Source organism: Coregonus clupeaformis, unplaced genomic scaffold, assembly GCF_020615455.1.
Source record: "Coregonus clupeaformis isolate EN_2021a unplaced genomic scaffold, ASM2061545v1 scaf0135, whole genome shotgun sequence".
Taxonomy (NCBI): domain Eukaryota; kingdom Metazoa; phylum Chordata; class Actinopteri; order Salmoniformes; family Salmonidae; genus Coregonus; species Coregonus clupeaformis.
The window spans coordinates 418,903-435,170 of NW_025533590.1; the positions used below are offsets into that span (position 1 = coordinate 418,903).

The 16,268-nt window shown below is 43.0% G+C and overlaps 1 protein-coding gene across 1 annotated transcript; it reads left to right on the forward strand.

Moving 5' to 3' along the window:
* The first annotated feature begins 3,783 nt into the window (after positions 1–3,783).
* Positions 3,784–14,821, forward strand: LOC121531532 (carboxypeptidase A1). Its single transcript, XM_041836782.1, has 6 exons — positions 3,784–3,882; positions 9,040–9,138; positions 9,281–9,371; positions 13,802–14,001; positions 14,177–14,261; positions 14,487–14,821. Exons 1-6 carry the CDS (start codon positions 3,799–3,801, stop codon positions 14,672–14,674), a joined length of 747 nt encoding a protein of 248 aa, XP_041692716.1. The 5' UTR covers positions 3,784–3,798; the 3' UTR covers positions 14,675–14,821.
* The last annotated feature ends 1,447 nt before the right edge of the window (positions 14,822–16,268 follow it).

Consider the following 16,268-nt stretch of genomic DNA (forward strand, 5'->3'; position numbering starts at 1 on the left):
TTTGAATTAGTTAGATTGTTAGATAAACTGCAAATAATCTCTGACAGATTAATGTATTTAAAGCAGACATGCAGGACATGTGGGGCATGTACTGAACAAAAATATGAATGCAACATTAAAGTGTTGGTCCGATGTTTCATGAGCTGAAATAAAAGATCCCAGAAATGTACAATATGCACAAAAAGCTTATTTCTCTCAAATTCTATGCACAAATTAGTTTACATCACAGTTAGCGAGCATTTATATTTTTCCAAGATAATCCATCCACCTGACAGGTGTGGCATGTCAAGAAGCTGATTAAACAGAATTATCATTACACAGGTGCACCTTGTGCTGGGGACACTCTAAAATGTGCTTTTTTGTCACACAACACAATGCCACAGATGTCTTAAGTTTGGAGGAAGCTTAAAATTGGCATGCTGACTGCAGGAATGTACACTAGAGCTGTTGTCAGTGAATTAAATGTTCATTTCTCCACCATAAGCCACCCTCAACGTCGTCTTAGAGAATTTTGGCAGTACGTCCAACTGGCCTCACAACCGCAGACCACATGTAACCACGCCAGCCCAGGACTTCCTCTTCCGGTTTCTTCACCTGCGGGATCATCTGAGACCAGCCGCCCGGAAAGCTGTTTGGAGAGCTCCTTGGTCTTCATGGTGCCGCTTGCTTGGTGGTGCCCTTTGCTTAGTGGTGTTGCAGACTCTGGAATCTTACAGAACAGGTGTATGTATACTGAGATCATGTGACAGATCATGTTAAACTTAGATTGCACACAGGTGGACTTTACTTAACTAATTATGTGACTTTTGAAGGTAATTGGTTGCACCATATCTTATTTAGGGGCTTCATAGCAAAGGGGGTGAATACATATGCACGCACCACTTTTCAGTAATTTATTTTTTAGAATTGTTTTAAACAAGTTATTTTTTTTATTTCACTTCACCAATTTGGACTATTTTGTGTATGTCCATTACATGAAATCCAAATAAAAATCTATTTAAATTACAGGTTGTAATGCAACAAAATAGGAAAAACACCAAGGGGGATGAATGCTTTTGCAAGGCACTGTAAACACAATCAACCTTAAACAATAGAAAACAAAATACTGTTCGATGTAAGTCATTGAGTTCACTTATACATTACATATGCTACCGGTGAAAAGTTTTAGAACATCTACTCATTCAAGGGTTTTTCAATATTTTTACTATTTTTTACATTGTAGAATAATAGTGAAGACATACAAACTTTGAAATAACACATATGGAATCATGTAGTAACCAAAAAAAGTGTTAAACAAATCAAAATATATTTTATATTTGAGATTCTTCAAATAGCCAGCGTTTGCCTTGATGACAGCTTTGCACACTCTTGGCATTCTCTCAACCAGCTTCACCTGGAATGCTTTTCCAACATTCTTGAAGGAGTTCCCACATATAATGAGCACTTGTTGGCTGCTTTTCCTTCACTCTGCAGACCGACTCATCCCAAACCACGTCAATTTGGTTGAGGTCGGGGGGTTGTGGAGGCCAGGTCATCTGATGCACCACTCCATCACTCTCCTTCTTGGTAAAATAGCCCTTACACAGCCTGGAGGTGTGTTGTGTCATTGTCCTGTTGAAAAACAAATGATAGTCCCACTAAGCCCAAACCAGATGGGATGGCATATCGCTGCAGAATGCTGTGGTAGCCATGCTGGTTAAGTGTGCCTTGAATTCTAAATAAATCACAGACAGTGTCACCAGCAAAGCACCCCCACACCATATCACCTCCTCCTCCATGCTTTACGGTGAGAACTACACATCAGAGATCATCCGTTCACCTACACCGCATCTCACAAAGACACGGCGGTTGGACCCCAAAAATGTTTCTTTGGTCCAAGCAAGTCTCTTCTTATTATGGGGTGGCAGGTAGCTTAGTGGGTAAGAGCGTTGTGCCAGTAACCGAAAGGTTGCTGGTTCTAATCCCCGAGCCGACTAAGTGAAAAATCTGTCGATGTGCCCTTAAGCAAGGCACTTAACCCTAATTGCTCCTGTAAGTCGCTCTGGATAAGAGCGTCTGCTAAATGACTAAAATGTAAAATGTAAGTATTGGTGTCCTTTAGTAATGGTTTCTTTGCAGCAATTCGACCAATTCGACCTGATTCACACAGTCTCCTCTGAACAGTTGATCTTGAGATGTGTCTTACTTGAACTCTGTGAAGCATTTATTTGGGCTGCAATTTATGAGGCTGGTAACTCTAATGAACTTATACTCTGCAGCAGAGGTAACTCTGGGTCTTCCATTCCTGTGACGGTCCTCATGCGAGCCAGTTTCATCATAGCGTTTGATGATTTTTGCTGCACTTGAATAAACTTTCAAAGTTCTTGAAATGTTCTGCATTGACTGACCTACTAGTCTTAAAGTAATGTTGGACTGTCGTTTCTCTTTGCTTATTTGAGCTGTTCTTGCCATAATATGGACTTGGTCATTTACCAAATAGGGCTATCTTCTGTATACCCCCCCCACCTTGTCACAACATAACTGATTGGCTGAAATGCATTATGAAAGGAAATAAATTCAAAAAATATATTTTAAGAAGGCACACCTGTTAATGGAAATGCATTCCAGGTGCCTACCTCATGAAGCTGGTTGAGAGTGTGCCAAGAGTGTGCAAAGCTGTCATCAAGGCAAAGGGTGGCTATTTGATGAATCTCAAATATAAAATATATTTTGATTTGTTTAACACTTTTTTGGTTACTACATGATTCCATATGTGTTATTTCATAGTTTTAATGTCTTCACTATTATTCTTCAATGTAGAAAATAGTAAAAAATAAAGAAAAACCCTTGAATGAGTGGGTGTTCTAAAACTTTTGACCGATAGTGCTGATGCCACACACACACACACACACACACACACACACACACACACACACACACACTCATACACACACGCTGCAGCAACTATTATCTAGCCTGTTGCCTGGTCACTTTACCCCTACCTATATGTGCTGTACATAGCTACCTCAATTACCTCGTTCCCCTGAACATCGACTCGGTACTGGTACGCCCTGTATATAGCCATGTTATTTTTAATTGTTATTTTTATTTGTTATTCACTGTGTATTTATTCCTATTGTCACTATTTCTTTTTTAAAATCTTATCTGTAACTCTGCATAATGGAAAGGACCCGTAAGCATTTCACTGTTAGTCTACACCTGTGGGCTACGAAGCATGTGACAAATAACATTTGATTTGATAACACACTGTTGGTTCGATTCTCATGGGGGGCCAGTATAAAAATAAAAATAAATGATGTATGCACTCACTAACTGTAAGTCGCTCTGGATAAGAGCGTCTGCTAAATTACTAAAATGTAAAATGTAAATAACACTGTCATAAGACTGCATTAAAACACTTCCATAAGAGTGCATAATAACACTATCATAAGACTTCATAATAACACTGTCATAAGACTGGATAATAACATGATCATTTTGCATAATACCACAGTCATAATATTTTTTTTTTTTTTTTTTTAGTCATTTAGCAGACGCTCTTATCCAGAGCGACTTACAGGAGCAATTAGGGTTAAGTGCCTTGCTCAAGGGCACATCGACAGATTTTTCACCTAGTCGGCTCGGGGATTAGAACCAGCGACCTTTCGGTTACTGGCACAACGCTCTTACCCACTAAGCCACCTGCCGCCCCAATAATGTTATCAAGCCTGTTTTAATACTACAGTCCTCAGAGCTCTTTGGTTCTAATGTGATATTATCTTACTAGCTTTATCGGACTAGATCTACAGTTTCCAGGACATGCTGGTGGCTGAGAACCCCAACCTGGTCAGCAAGATCGTGTCTGGCCAGAACTTTGAGGGCCGCCCTCTGAATGTGCTCAATGTAAGTCGTGTCAGTTTTCAATACTTTTTTGGTGTTATCATGGATTTTCTTGGTACCTGTCCTAATGTTAATACACCCATTCTCGCTCTCATAGTTTAGCACTGGTGGCACCAACCGTCCTGGCATCATGGTTCGCCAAGAAGGTAATCAACTTCTAGTCTCTTTCCTTCCAGTCAGGTTGGATTTCCCCACATGCTCATTAGTCACAATGCAAACTCCAATTTGCTGCTAAGAATAGCAAATATAGTGTTATGAAGGCAATAGGGTCATTACAGTCTATTTGCTATGCAAAACATATTATTATTATAATTATCATTATTATTAAGGGAGTTAAGTCTTTTTGTAGTAATCAGGCAATTCCGGTTCTGAATACCCACAGGGACGTTCCTACTCCCACAGGTTGCTGCATTGTGTTTTCTCTAGCAGGAGGTAAGCTTGGCTTCCTATATGGTGTTGAGTAAAGCTTAAACCATGTATTTAGATTGTAGGTAGGTATTGTAGTTAGGTATTATAGGTAGTTTACTCAGGTAGTTATTGTAGGTTATTGTAGGTAATTATTGTAGGTAAGGACTGTATTCGGCGGACCCCGGCGAAGCACGAGGCTAGCTTACCCACTACTTGGACCAACAAAGCTAGCTAGCTAGCTAGCGGGTAGCTACTGGTAACTTTTAGCAACTGTGGTTAGTTGTTTCCAATGTTATTTCACGCTTAAGAGTACCTGTGATTGAGCCAGCTAGCTGCCATCATTCAGCTGTTTTTCTAACCTCATTATCATTAACGTTAGGTGGTTGGTAGCTGCTGTACTTAATTACGGCTACTGATTGCAGTCTGCCAGTTTGGCTTTATACATAGCTTGGGCTTTGTCGAGTAAGGCTTAAACTATGTATTTAGATTGTAGTTAGGTATTATAGGTAGGCATCGTGGGCTGTATATTATTAAGTAGTATAGGTAGGCATCGTGGGCTGTTGTGGGTAGTTGTTGTTTAGTTATTGTAGGTTACTTTTGTATTCGGCGGTGCCGGGTGTAGCACGAAGCTAGCTAGCTAACTCACCTCCTGGATTAGCCGGCGAGTAGCTATTAGCAACGGTAGCAACTAAAAACAATATCCTTTTAGCCAGCTACATTCGTTCGCAGCGACGCCGTTTTTCAAACAAAGTCAACACAGCAGCCATTGCTAGCTAGCCAACACTACCAGCTGGCTGTACTGTAGTAGCTAAATACAATATCTTTGTGCTAGCTACCCAACGTTTAATCATTGCTGCGTTATGAAAGGTAAGCTTGGCTTCTTATATGGTGTTGAGTAAAGCTTAAACCATGTATTTAGATTGTAGGTAGGTATTGTAGTTTGGTATTATAGGTAGCTTACTCAGGTAGTTATTGTAGGTTATTGTAGGTAATTATTGTAGGTAAGTATTGTATTCGGCGGACCCCGGCGAAGCACGAGGCTAGCTTACCCACTACTTGGACCAACAAAGCTAGCTAGCTAGCTAGCGGGTAGCTACTGGTAACTTTTAGCAACTGTGGTTAGTTGTTTCCAATGTTATTTCATGCTTAAGAGTACCTGTGATTGAGCCAGCTAGCTGCCACCATTCAGCTGTTTTTCTAACCTCATTATCCGAGGTATTAACGTTAGGTGGTTGGTAGCTGCTGTACTTAATTACAGCTACTGATAACAGTCTGCTGTAGTTTACAACAATTCTAATTTCTAAAGTGGAAGTTGGGAGAGTTTTATTCGGGTGGTTCAGTGAAACAATTATAGTTTCTGAGGTGGAAGTTGGGAGAGTTATATTTTTTTTTTGGTGAGGGAGCCCTGCTCTCTCCTTTCCCAGATGTTTAGTTCATTTCATTCCGATCTCCTCTGCATTATTGTAGCCATCTGCTGCAGCCTGTCAACTATGCCTCTAACTATCCCTGTTCTCTCCTCTCCGCACAGGCTACACAAACGCCTCACACCGCGTGGCTGCTGCCTCTCTAACCTGGTGGTCCCTGCACGCACCCCACACCTGGAGTTCCAGGTCTCAGGCAGCCTCTGGAACTGCCGTTCTGCCGCCAACAAGGCTGACTTCATCCCAGCCTATGCTACCCTCCAGTCCCTCGACTTCCTGGCGCTGACGGAAACATGGATTACCACTGAAAACACTGCTACTCCTACTGCTCTCTCCTCGTCTGACCATGTGTTCTCGCATACCCCGAGAGCATCTGGTCAGAGGGGTGGTGGCACAGGAATCCTCATCTCTCCCAAGTGGTCATTCTCAATTTTTCCCCTAACCCATCTGTCTATCTCCTCATTTGAATTCCACGCTGTCACAGTCACTAGCCCATTTAAGCTTAATATCCTTGTCATCTATCGCCTCCAGGTTCCCTTGGAGAGTTCATCAATGAGCTTGACGCCTTGATAAGTTCCTTTCCTGAGGATGGCTCACCCTTCACAGTTTTGGGGGATTTCAACCTCCCTACGTCTACATTTGACTCATTTCTCTCTGCCTCCTTCTTTCCACTCCTCTCCTCTTTTGACCTCACCCTCTCACCATCCCCCCCTACTCACAAGGCAGGCAATACGCTTGACTTCATCTTTACTAGATGTTGCTCTTCTACTAATCTCACTGCAACTCCCCTCCATGTCTCCAACCACTACTTTGTATCCTTTTCTCTCTCGCTCTCCTCCAACACTACTCACTCTGCCCCTACACAGATGGTAACGCGCCGCCGCAACCTTCGCTCTCTCTCTCCCACTACTCTCTCCTCTTCCATCCTATCATCTCTTCCCTCTGCTCAATCCTTCTCCCTCCAATCTCCTGATTCTGCCTCCTCAACCCTCCTCTCCTCCCTTTCTGCATCCTTTGACTCCCTGTGTCCCCTATCCTCCCGGCCGGCTCGGTCCTCCCCTCTAGCTCCGTGGCTTGATGACTCATTGCGAGCTCACAGAACAGAGCTCCGGGCAGCTGAGCGGAAATGGAAGAAAACTAAACTCCCTGCCGACCTGGCATCTTTTCACTCCCTCCTCTCTACATTTTCTTCATCTGTTTATGCTGCTAAGGCCACTTTCTACCACTCTAAATTCCAAGCATCTGCCTCTAACCCTAGGAAGCTCTTTGCCACATTCTCCTTACTGCTGAATCCCCCCTCCTCCCTCTCTGTGGATGACTTCGTCAACCACTTTGAAAAGAAGGTTGACGACATCCGATCCTCGTTTGTTAAGTCTAATGACACTGCTGGTCCTGCTCACACTGCCCTACCCTATGCTTTGACTTCTTTCTCCCCTCTCTCTCCAGATAAAATCTTGCGACTAGTGACTGCAGGCCGCCCAACAACCTGCCCGCTTGACCCCATCCCCTCCTCTCTTCTCCAGACCATCTCCGGTGACCTTCTCCCCTACCTCACCTCGCTGATCAACTCATCCTTGACCGCTGGCCATGTCCCTTCCGTCTTCAAGAGAGCGAGAGTTGCACCCCTTCTCAAAAAACCAACACTCGATCCCTCTGATGTCAACAACTACAGACCAGTATCCCTTCTTTCTTTTCTTTCCAAAACTATTGAGCGTGCCGTCTTTAGCCAACTCTCTTGCTATCTCTCTCAGAATGACCTTCTTGATCCAAACCAGTCAGGTTTCAGGACTGGTCATTCAACTGAGACTGCTCTTCTCTGTGTCACGGAGGCTCTCCGCACTGCTAAAGCTAACTCTCTCTCCTCTGCTCTTGTCCTTCTAGACCTGTCTGCTGCCTTTGATACTGTGAACCATCAGATCCTCCTCTCCACCCTCTCCGAGCTGGGCATCTCCGGCGCGGCTCACTCCTGGATTGCGTCCTACCTGACCGGTCGCTCCTACCAAGTGGCGTGGCGAGAAGCTGTCTCCGCACCACGTGCTCTCACCACTGGTGTCCCCCAGGGCTCAGTTCTAGGCCCTCTCCTTTTCTCCCTATACACCAAGTCACTTGGCTCTGTCATATTCTCACATGGCCTCTCCTATCATAGCTACGCTGACGATACACAACTAATCTTCTCCTTTCCCCCTTCTGATGACCAGGTGGCGAATCGCATCTCTGCATGTCTGGCCGACATATCAGTGTGGATGATGGATCACCACCTCAAGCTGAACCCTGGCAAGACGGAGCTGCTCTTCCTCCCGGGGAAGGACTGCCCGTTCCATGATCTCGCCATCACGGTTGACAACTCTGTTGTGTCCTCCTCCCAGAGTGCGAAGAGCCTTGGCGTGACCCTGGACAACACCCTGTCGTTCTCCGCTAACATCAAGGCGGTGACCCGATCCTGCAGGTTCATGCTCTACAACATTCGGAGAGTACGACCCTGCCTTACACAGGAAGCGGCACAGGTCCTAATCCAGGCACTTGTCATCTCCCCGTCTGGATTACTGCAACTCGCTGTTGGCTGGGCTCCCTGCCTGTGCCATTAAACCCCTACAACTCATCCAGAATGCCGCAGCCCGTCTGGTGTTCAACCTTCCCAAGTTCTCTCACGTCACCCCCCTCCTCTGCACACTCCACTGGCTTCCAGTTGAAGCTCGCATCCGTTACAAGACCATGGTGCTTGCCTATGGAGCAGTGAGGGGAACGGCACCTCCGTACCTTCAGGCTCTGATCAGTCCCTACACCCAAACGAGGGCATTGCGTTCATCCACCTCTGGCCTGCTGGCTCCCTTCCTCTGCGGAAGCATAGTTCCCGCTCAGCCCAGTCAAAACTGTTCGCTGCTCTGGCACCCCAATGGTGGAACAAGCTCCCTCACGACGCCAGGACAGCGGAGTCACTCACCACCTTCCGGAGACATTTGAAACCCCACCTCTTTAAGGAACACCTGGGATAGGATAAAGTAATCCCTCTACCCCCCCAAAAAAAAATAAATAAATAAATAAATAATAATAATAATAATAATAATTGTAAAGTGGTTATCCCACTGGCTATAGGGTGAATGCACCAACTTGTGGGTCGCTCTGGATAAGAGTGTCTGCTAAATAACGTAAATGTGCCCTTGAGCAAGGCACTTAACCCTAATTGCTCCTGTAAGTCGCTCTGGATAAGAGCGTCTGCTAAATGACTAAAATGTAAATGTAAATGTAAAAGTGGGATGGCGCCCCCATGAGGCCAGGTATTCTCTTTCAGTATGATAACGTGCTTAAATCTTTCTGTTTCAATGACCACCAGATTATGACTGACCCCATCCTCACGGCCATTTTGGACAAGATGGACATCTTTCTGGAGATCATGGTCAACCCTGATGGTTACTACTACACCCATACTACTGTGAGTCCCTAACAGCAAAACAGTTTATTTATTATTCATAATTCATCCACTAATACTCTGTAATGGCAACTCTGATGATTAATTAATTTTCACTCATAATTAATCCAAACCATTGATTATGTTATCCTTTTATGTTCCACAGAACCATATATGGCGTAAGACCAGGAAGCCCAACCCTGGCTCTTCCTGCATTGGAATTGACCCCAACAGGAACTGGGATGCTGGTATTAGAAGTAGGCTATGTTTCCTATTTGCTTCTTGAAAGTATGGAAGCCCTGAAGCCCAAGGCTCAAAAACAAAACAAAAGAAAGGTAGACTCTTGGTTGAACGACTTAGTATCTTGTTTGAACGACTTAGTATCTTGTTCAAACGACTTCGTTTCTCGTTTGAACGACTTCGTATCTCGTTTGAACGACATAGTATCTCGTTTGAACGTATAACAAAAAAAAGAGATTTTCCATCACCAATAAATCAATGAACTTCAGAGATAATAGGATGGTTTATGCTGCGAAAACATGTTTCTATTAGCCTACCAGAATCGCTTACAGAAATAAGTTTGTGATAGGCCTTCAATTGAAAGGTTTAACTTGTTATAGCCTACAGTTCACAATAACAGGAAAAAATACATTTAATCACTGAAATAAAATTAAGAGATAGTACATTTTCTTGTTGACACTTCGTTTGATATTTGAAGTGTTGACTAATGGTTTACTGAAATATAAGGAAGCTATCCGATTTTCAATGGCACAGATGACAACAATCAATTTTTTTGACGATAAGGCAAAGCAACAAAAAAATGATTTGAAAGCATCCTCGAGAAGGAGCGCTTGAGAGGGAGAACCATGCGTAATGGATGGATTCAGCAGAATAAATAAAATAAATCACTGCATTGCAGGGATCAACCTGCTGTGGCAGTTTTCTAGCCTCATGCAGTGGTAGTAGCAGTATAAATAATAGTAATAATAATAATAACAATAAACAACCTTAATATTCTGCCAAGGCTGACGCAGACCGATTAAGCTATTTCAAACACTTCAAGCTACCAGGAATCAAAAGCCATCTGGGCAAAAATTGGCTGAGGTCAGCACAGATTATTTGGACAATAAGATTGTGTGGAATCGTTTTTATTAGCAGGAAGAAGTTTAACTAATGTCAGAAGTGTCACAATACATCGGGCATTTTTAACAGTCAGGGCATTTGAAGTCGAGCAGAGCTCTTAATGCCTTGTGCCAAACCTGGTCTGATAGCGCAAAGAAGATTTGTCCTGCCCTTTTGGGGATTTAGATAATTAAACAGTATTTTAGGAACTGCAGATTACCTGTGGAGCTGTTTTTACACACCAATAATCTGTGTTCTCTTTTGGTGATATCGCCATTGTGCATGCCCTCGTCATAGTTTGTTCAATTACAGCCAAAATATGTTTTGTGGGGTTTGTAATGAGTCTCTTATAGAACATCTGATCATTCAGTTGCCTGAATATTTCAGTCTTATAGACATTTTTCACTGTTTATTTTTATTTTTACTAAGTCATTCGAACAAGATACTAAGTCGTTCTAATTAGATAATTAAAAGACTCCTTTTTTCATTTTATTTCTTTGCCTTGGGCTTCAGGGCTCAACACATTGTTTAAATTGCATGAACTAACCAAACCTGGGCTCAACACATTGTTTCTATTGCATGAACTAACCAAACCTAAAAAAGTGTCATGGCAACCCGAAGGCCTTCATCGACATCCACAGCTACTCCCCTACGGCTACACTGCAACCCCCTGCAAGTCTGATAGAGATGGGCTTCCCACCTTCCCTTGACCCTTAGCCATGTCTCAGTCATTTACCTAATAATTGTATGTGAGGCAATAGTGCAATTTTATAGCATCAAACAGGGTATAACTGTTGAACAGCTAAAGTTTAGTATACACAAAGACGAAGTGTTTTGTCTGTTGAACATGACCTTAAATTGTCAAAGGCTGTACAGATCTGTTGACCTTATTTTATATTTCACCCACAGCATGACCTGGCTGGCAAGGCCATCACTGACCTGGCTACCATGTATGGAACCTTCTATATATACGGCTGTGTCATGACCACCATATGTAAGTGTCTAACGCAGTCACTCCACGGCCACTCACTTTCATTTAGGCACTGAAAATACGTGAAAGGCTACTTCTTTAGGCCCATAACAGCCAATAACAGCCACAAGGTCTAATACAGGAACAATGTAATGTGTTTATCATCCACTAAACCAAGCCAGTGGTGTTCTTCCACTAGACCATGCCCATTTTGTTACGTTCCCCACCAAAAATGTTGCTCAAACAGAAGGGAGAACTAACAAAGAGTCACTGACAACAACCAAAACGAAACAGGTCGGTTTTAGGAGGGGTTCTGAAAGACACTCATGACAGTGTCCACTGAAAGTTGACTAGCAATAACAATTGGGTCCTAAAAGACATCCACCATGAGCGCCCACAAAATTTGACCACTAAGAGGCAAACAAAAGAAAAACCCACACCAAAGTTAAAGGCAGGAAGTAAACCAAAAAGTTTAGCAAAACGAAAACAGTGAAGATCAGACAGGGGGAGCCAACTTGTGATGAGTGTGATGGAAAGGAGTCAGGCGCAGGAGGGTAATCACCGAATACAGAGTTTATTCCTTCGTAGACACATAAATGCGCTCAAATAGCGATCAACGAAACAGGCACAGGGGAAACTCTCATCCCTGGCAAATACACTGTGACGGATATCCAATAATACATAGGCACAGGGGAAACTCTACCCTGGCAACACAATGTTACGAGTAGCTCACCGAGCTACACTACTCTCACAAATAACAATCACCCACAAGGACAAGGGGGCAGAGGGAACACTTATACACAGAATAATTAGGGGATAGGAACCAGGTGTGTGTGATTGACAAGACAAGACAATTGTGATGATGATTGGGGCAGCAGTGGTTAGTAAGCCGGTGACGACGAACGCCGAAGCGTGCCCGAACAAGGAGGGGAGGCAGCCTCGGCCGAAGTCGTGACACAACTAAAGATGTTGACCCTCCACATATCTTAAGAAAGTTCCCTTGATCATTAGAAATGACTACTCATGGAGGTTTGAGAATATTTCAATGATAACTGTAAAGAGGAAGCAAAGCTTGTGGTTAAGGTTGACTCCAACTGTAAGTGATGGTGTAAGCAGACATTTAGCCACCGTCTTTGTAGGGTAACTTTTTCCCTCCCTTTCTCAACTCCAAGTTGTTGAAAGCTGAATGGTTCTCCTGTCATTGTAGGGACCAGGTACTTCGTATCACTGCGAGGGATGAGGTCCAGCTCACTCTTCTGAGGGACCTGTCTGAGATGGAACATCTCCAGGTGTGTGACATGATAATCACCACTGTAGAGCCTTGACCAGGCCATTTCCCTTTCACTATAGCTGCTCAAAATACTTATATGGGCGATTTCCCGTACACAGATTAAGTCTTGTCATGGACTAAAAAGCATACATTTTAGTCCAGGACTAGGCTTAATCTGTCTGGGAGACCGGCCCATTGTGTTGGTTTGTTGGCCTAACGTATCATTCCTACCCTCTATCCCAGTTGGATGGTTGAATAAGCCTTGTAGTGACCTTTGACCTCCCTTTTGCCCACAGGTTATGCTGGACGAGGAGAAGGAGCAGATGCTGAGTGCTGCCCGTGTCACTGCTTGGTTATATGTTAAATGTCTTTCAAATTTACAGTATTTGAGGATTATATTAGATGTTCTTTACACCCCCCTCCTTCTCTCTTTTCTAGTTCAGCACTGGTGGAACCAACAAACATGGTATCTGGTTTGACACTGGAATCCACTCCAGGGAATGGGTCACTCAGGCTAGCGGTACCTGGTTCGCCAAGAAGGTGCATCAGTGCTATCTCCCTGACAGTCTTTAAATGTTGTCATGTTATATCGCTCCACCTCTTTGATTGTTAACATGTTTCACGTGTGCGTGATCTGAATCTCTTTTTCATATGTAGGATCTTAATTTGAGCCAGTTTGCTACAGCAGGAAAAGAATCCTGCAGCAACAGGAAATGTGAATTATTATGTGGATTATAATTAATGGACATTTTTGTAAAAATCAAGTCTGAAATTTCAAAGTAGAAATTAGAATCTTCAGAAGCCTTTTCAAATACACTACACATTTTAAATTTCCTGCATTGCAGGAAAGTTCTCCTGCAACAGGGTGATCAAATTAAGATCCTACATCTAGATCAAATATCAACTATCGAATGTCATATGACTTCGCTCTGACATCATCAACTGCTGCTTACAGCTATGCACTAGACCAAACCAAACAAACCATTTGTCACGACAAAGACCTTTCATGTTCCATAGAACCATATGTGGCGTAAGACCAGGAAGACCAACCCTGGCTCTCCTGCATGGGAACTGACCCCAACAGAAACTGGGATGCTGGTTTTGGAGGTATATTTTCCTTGTCACTTTGATGTTGCAAATCACTTTGTATTCAAATACAGTAGATTCCGATGTCACAAACTCAATAAGAAACCAAATCTGAATTTTTTGGTCAAATAAAATGGAATCTTCTTGCACCTGGTGAGATAGTATTTTGCATTGTTATTTTTTTGTCTGCCACTAATGTTTTATATCCTTTTGTCTATCTCCTCTGTTGTCTTTGGTAGGTCCTGGTGCCAGTAACAGCCCCTGCTCTGAGACTTACCGCGGACCCAAGGCTCACTCTGAGTCTGAGGTCAAGTCCATCGTGGACTTTGTCAAGTCTCACGGCAACCTGAAGGCCTTCGTGTCCATCCAATCCTACTCCCAGATGCTCCTCTACCCCTACGGTTACACCACGACCCCCTGCAAGGACCAGAGCGAACTGGTGAGTCCAGCATCCATCAACTAGTTGTCTTTGACATGTCTGGTAACAACTTGTGGTATCCGTGCCTATAGGGAGCGCCCTGCCTGCATTCTCCACCACATGTGGCCTCACCAGGGGGAAGGGTGAATCCAATAGGGGACTTTAACATTCGGTTACTTTTATTATATGCCCACAGCACAACCTGGCCAGGAAGGCTATCACTGATCTGGCTTCCCTGTATGGAACTTCCTACAGATACGGAAGCATAATCAACACCATCTGTAAGTGTCAAACACTGGCTTAACCTATTCGTTGCTTTAAATGGCTCCCATCCCATGCCATTCCAATCCAATCTAGTCTACCACGATCTATCAACATGAGCACACTCCACCTGCATTATATAACCAAAGTAATTACAATATTTTTAGTTTATGGTTATATACTCTTATATACTCTGTGACAATACAGAAACTATTGTCAATTCCCTTTTTTCTTGTCAATTCCAGATCAGGCTAGCGGTGGTACCATTGACTGGACCTACAACCAGGGCATCAAGTACTCCTACACCTTTGAGCTGAGAGACACTGGTCGCTATGGTTTCATCCTGCCTGCCAATCAGATCCTCCCTACTGCCAAGGAGACTTGGCTGGCTCTGATGGCCATCATGGAGCATACCAAGGACAACACAAACTAGAGGGGTCACCACGACAACCTACTGGACTCTCTGTCATTGTACTGTTGTACATAGGTATATATAGGAAAAGCCTATCGGTAACATTATGTCTACCATGTCTCTTTCCAGGCCCCAAAGAGACCAATAAATGTCAACTGTTATACCTGACTTTGTCTATTTCATTTTTATACACTGCCAAGCTTTTGAGGTGATGTCAAAATGAAGCAGAGAGAAAGTAATCTGTTGTGGACAGACTACAAAACATAAAGTAGTTTGCATGAGATTTTTGGTTCTGGTTGCCAAGATTATGGTTGAAGGTCTCATAACATAATCAATAATCATAAAATATTGCTATAAAAAAAATTACTGCACAGAAAGTACATTTTAACAACTTTTTACAATTGTGAAAATAAGGATAACAATTGTATTGTTATATAATTCACCCATGTAGTAGAAAGAGCACTCCTTCTTGGTGGTTTGCTGCTTGTTACTTAATGTGGACAAAACAAAACAAAATCAGCACACTCCATTTATAACAACAACATCAAGTCCCAGAGGTACAAACTGTATATGAAAAAACATATATGAAATTATATGTCAAAACTAAAAGACTTTAGTAACATAAGAAAATGGAAAAACATGTTGTTTTCTAAAAAGGCTTCTAAAAGAAAAGAAGTGCCATGTGGGTGTGGGGAATATTTATAGGGACTGATGTGTCTTCTAAAGCAGTTTTGGTGTTTCTCTGTCTTCAAGGCTTGTGGCCTAACACAGGTCTAAAGATTAGGTTAGCCACTTCATGTGGTTTAGAAGGGTAATGGATGTGATAAACCAATTGGATCATTTCACCTGGTTTAATGTACAGGTATGGTGGTTTGAATTAGTTAGATTGTTAGATAAACTACACATAATCTCTGACAGATTAATGTCTTTAAAGCAGACATGCAGGACATGTGGGGCATGTACTGAACAAAAATATAAACGCAACATTAAAGTGTTGGTCCGATGTTTCATGAGCTGAAATAAAATATCCCAGAAATGTACAATACGCACAAAAAGCTTATTTCTCTCAAATTCTATGCACAAATTAGTTTACATCACTGTTAGCGAGCGTTTATATTTTTCCAAGATAATCCATCCACCTGACAGGTGTGGCATGTCAACAAGCTGATTAAACATAATTACACAGGTGCACCTTGTGCTGGGGACACTCTAAAATGTGCTTTTTTGTCACACAACACAATGCCACAGATGTCTTAAGTTTGGAGGAAGCTTAAAATTGGCATGCTGACTGCAGGAATGTACACTAGAGCTGTTGTCAGATAATTAAATGTTCATTTCTCCACCATAAGCCAACCTCAACGTTGTCTTAGAGAATTTTGGCAGTACGTCCAACTGGCCTCACAACCGCAGACCACATGTAACCACGCCAGCCCATGACTTCCTCTTCCGGTTTCTTCACCTGCGGGATCATCTGAGACCAGCCGCCCGGAAAGCTGTTTGGAGAGCTCCTTGGTCTTCATGGTGCCGCTTGCTTGGTGGTGCCCCTTGCTTAGTGGTGTTGCAGACTCTGGAGCCTTACAGAACAGGTGTATATATACTGAGATCATGTGACAGA

What these genes read in the sequence shown, in the direction of transcription:
- LOC121531532 (XM_041836782.1), top strand. Translation starts at nt 3,799, where the DNA reads ATGCTGGTGGCTGAGAACCCCAACCTGGTCAGCAAGATCGTGTCTGGC. An exon ending in CTGGGATGCTGGTATTAGAA is followed by an intron (nt 9,372 to 13,801) that starts GTAGGCTATGTT and finishes TGTCTTTGGTAG; the next exon opens with GTCCTGGTGCCAGTAACAGC. An exon ending in AAGCATAATCAACACCATCT is followed by an intron (nt 14,262 to 14,486) that starts GTAAGTGTCAAA and finishes TGTCAATTCCAG; the next exon opens with ATCAGGCTAGCGGTGGTACC.